This window comes from Helianthus annuus, chromosome 12, assembly GCF_002127325.2.
Source record: "Helianthus annuus cultivar XRQ/B chromosome 12, HanXRQr2.0-SUNRISE, whole genome shotgun sequence".
In the NCBI taxonomy this organism is placed as follows: domain Eukaryota; kingdom Viridiplantae; phylum Streptophyta; class Magnoliopsida; order Asterales; family Asteraceae; genus Helianthus; species Helianthus annuus.
Genome location: NC_035444.2, coordinates 30,052,310 through 30,055,588, shown reverse-complemented (window position 1 = coordinate 30,055,588; position 3,279 = coordinate 30,052,310). Strand labels below are relative to the sequence as shown.

The following is a 3,279-nucleotide window of genomic DNA, read 5'->3' as shown; positions in this document are numbered from 1 at the left end:
TATCTAGTTAAATATATGCTTCATCAAATCTTCTCTATTATTTGTTGATTGTTTCGGTACAAACCAATGGGAGCTAAGATAAACATCATCACACACACACACGCTTGTGTGTGAGAGAGAGAGATAGAGACCATGCTCTCATTTGCCGGTATAGCACAATCAGTAAAAGGATTGGAGGATGCACTTAAAACTAGGTCCCCTCTCATGTGAACTCGCGCATCCACTTGCTCTCTTACACACTGTCTGTATACATACGCATGTCGTATCTCTGTATATATATGTTCGTGTGTGCACATATACACATGTTGTGTTATCCATCAATAATTATAATGCAACTTGTATATAATATACCAAGTCGCCATGAATCTTCTTGGTTCCTCACCATCTCTGAGTTGACCCACCACACATAAATTTCTTTTGTATATTTTACGTATAAACATATATTACCATAAGTGCAATTAACACACAAGACTTTATCCTCCTTACAATTAGAATTAATATCTGAAACTGCCATATAAATATTATTTGTGCACCATATTAACAAACAAGATTTTATTATCCATGTCCTTAGTACTAAGAATATGAAAATTGTTAATACGAATATTTTTTATGCACCATAAACAATAAGCTAGCTATACAAGTGTTCTTATATATACTCAACTCTTCTCCAACACCTTTCATAAACAACACATTTTCTTCTCTCTCTAAACACCCTCATTCTCTCTTGTTTCTCTCTCTAAGTAGTTACAATGAATGGAAGCTCCACAGATGATCAAAGCACAACTACTGATACAACCTCGACAGTTGCGGCCCCGGTGACGATGACACCACCAATCGGAAGCGCTGGAAGCGTGGTTCTCGACCAAGAAGCCGGTTTAGAAGCCGAGTCAAGGTCTAAGTTGCCTTCATCAAGGTACAAAGGTGTTGTCCCACAGCCTAATGGTCGTTGGGGAGCTCAGATTTACGAGAAACACCAGCGCGTGTGGCTCGGGACGTTTAACGAAGAACACGAAGCTGCGAAAGCATATGATACGGCCGTGCAAAGGTTCCGTGGCCGTGATGCGGTCACCAACCTCAAACCGCTTCCTGCGGACAGCGAAGAAGCGAGTTTCGAATTGAGTTTCTTGAATTCTCATTCTAAATCTGAGATTGTTGATATGTTGAGGAAACACACATACAATGACGAGCTAGAGCAAAGTAGAAGAAACAACAGCTTACAGAAAAACCCTTTCAAAACCGGGTTTGGATCGGGTCACAAGTTGGTCAACGCTCGTGAACAATTGTTCGAAAAGGCGGTTACCCCTAGCGACGTCGGAAAGCTGAACCGGCTTGTGATACCGAAGCAACATGCCGAGAAGCACTTCCCTTTGCAAATTGGAAACACTTCAAAAGGAGTTCTTTTGCATTTTGAAGATATTGGGATGAAAGTTTGGAGATTTCGTTATTCATATTGGAATAGTAGTCAAAGCTATGTTTTAACCAAAGGTTGGAGCCGGTTTGTCAAGGAAAAGAATTTAAAAGCCGGTGACATTGTTAGTTTTCAAAGATCTACCGGTCCAGACAAGCAGCTTTACATCGATTGGAAGACGAAAAACGAGTCAGGTAACGCGAATCCACAACCGATCCAACCGGTTCAACCAGTACAGATGTTTAGGTTGTTTGGAGTTGACATATTCCGCGGTGATGATAATAGTAGTAGTACTAATAATAATAATAATAATGCCCGTCTTGATAACATTTGCAATGGGAAGAGAAATAACATGGATATGTTGTTGGGGATAGGGAATTGTAAGAAACAAAGAATTATCCACCCTTTGTAACAATTTCTCTTTCTTTGGGGTATGTTTGATAATATTTTGGATTACTTTTTTTCTTCTAGAGATGATGATGATGATGATGGGGCTGGAAAGTGGTGGGAATGGAATAGAGGAGATGCAAGTTGCAAAAGTTTGTATATTGAATTTTAGAAATTCAACGATAATTGAGCTAAAGAAAGCTCATTGTAGGGATCATGTTGAACAGTTGTAAAAAAATTGAAAAAGAATAACAAAAATAGAAACTTTTTTTCCCTAAATTCATCATCTCAGTTAGGTCTTTGCTTAACCTTTATTCTTCATATATGTTGTTTTGATTTAACTGTAATTATCATCACTGTTTCCAGTAGCCTTTGATTGATCTTAATTTGGTATTCAAGCATCTTATTAGCCTCTCAAGAAAGTAGTTCTCTTTAATTAGGTCTCTCTATTCGATTAATATATGGTATTCAAATATCTCATTCACTAAGCTGTCGGTGATACTGATTTATTTGTAGTGTTATGTGCTTAATCTATCACTTAAATTCACTATATTTTCTTTCTTTTTGTTTCTCTAGATGATCTAAGATCTTCCATAATTATCTTTTCTCAACTCTTCAATTTTGTTGTAGTGATTCTCTAATTTGTATATTCTTTGTTTTACCAGAAAAGGAAAAAGAAAAAAAAAAAGAACTATCTTATCTTTGATATTGGTTTTCAACTCATCACTAAATTTGTGTTTGATCTTCCCTACTGAAAAGGGATGTATGTAATTCTTTCTATACATGTGATATACAAAATATGTTTTCTTAAAGAACCTTTCCAGTTTCGGTTGAAAATGTTTCATTGTCATTTCTTGTTTTAGCATAACAACTGTTTAAATATCTGCTTATGTTTCATGACAAGTCCCACACACTACCGCACACACAGTGCTTGTACAACAGAGTACAAGTATTCGTATGCAATGGGCCATAATTCAACACATGATAGATGGAGCCACCTTTTCACCTTTCCTGCTAAGATACTATAGCTTTACCACATGTGGAATAAAGAATTGTGTGGTTCTCATACTCTCACCAATATCTGGAACTGTTCTTCTTTTGAAACATATCTTGAAATCTATAACACAACATTTTTGCCTAAAAAAGTTCAATCTTGTACGAAATAGATTCTTGAAATCTTAAGTCTAACTTACTTATTATTCAAGAAAATATTAGGTGAAACTTAATTTCTTGTCTTCCATTATAGATAGTTTAATGGTTTTTGATTTTACAATATTACAAAAAGTTTATCTCAAACTGTATAACAAACAAACGTACCCACTCGTAAAAGTGATTTTTTTTTGGATGGGAGTACCCCACACAAAGGATCATAATAAGAGTGTAAGGGGAGTCATATGCCGCTAGCATTGGGGAGCTCTCCTCAATGGATTGATGTTGGAATCCTAGAGATTGCCAAAAGCAATGGCGATCTTTAGCCAACATTA

The 3,279-nt window shown here is 36.3% G+C and overlaps 1 protein-coding gene across 1 annotated transcript; it reads left to right on the top strand.

The window, feature by feature from the left end:
* The first annotated feature begins 665 nt into the window (after positions 1–665).
* On the top strand, positions 666–2,074 carry LOC110894515 (AP2/ERF and B3 domain-containing transcription factor RAV1). Its single transcript, XM_022141740.2, has one exon. It carries the CDS (start codon positions 750–752, stop codon positions 1,818–1,820), a length of 1,071 nt encoding a protein of 356 aa, XP_021997432.1. The 5' UTR covers positions 666–749; the 3' UTR covers positions 1,821–2,074.
* The last annotated feature ends 1,205 nt before the right edge of the window (positions 2,075–3,279 follow it).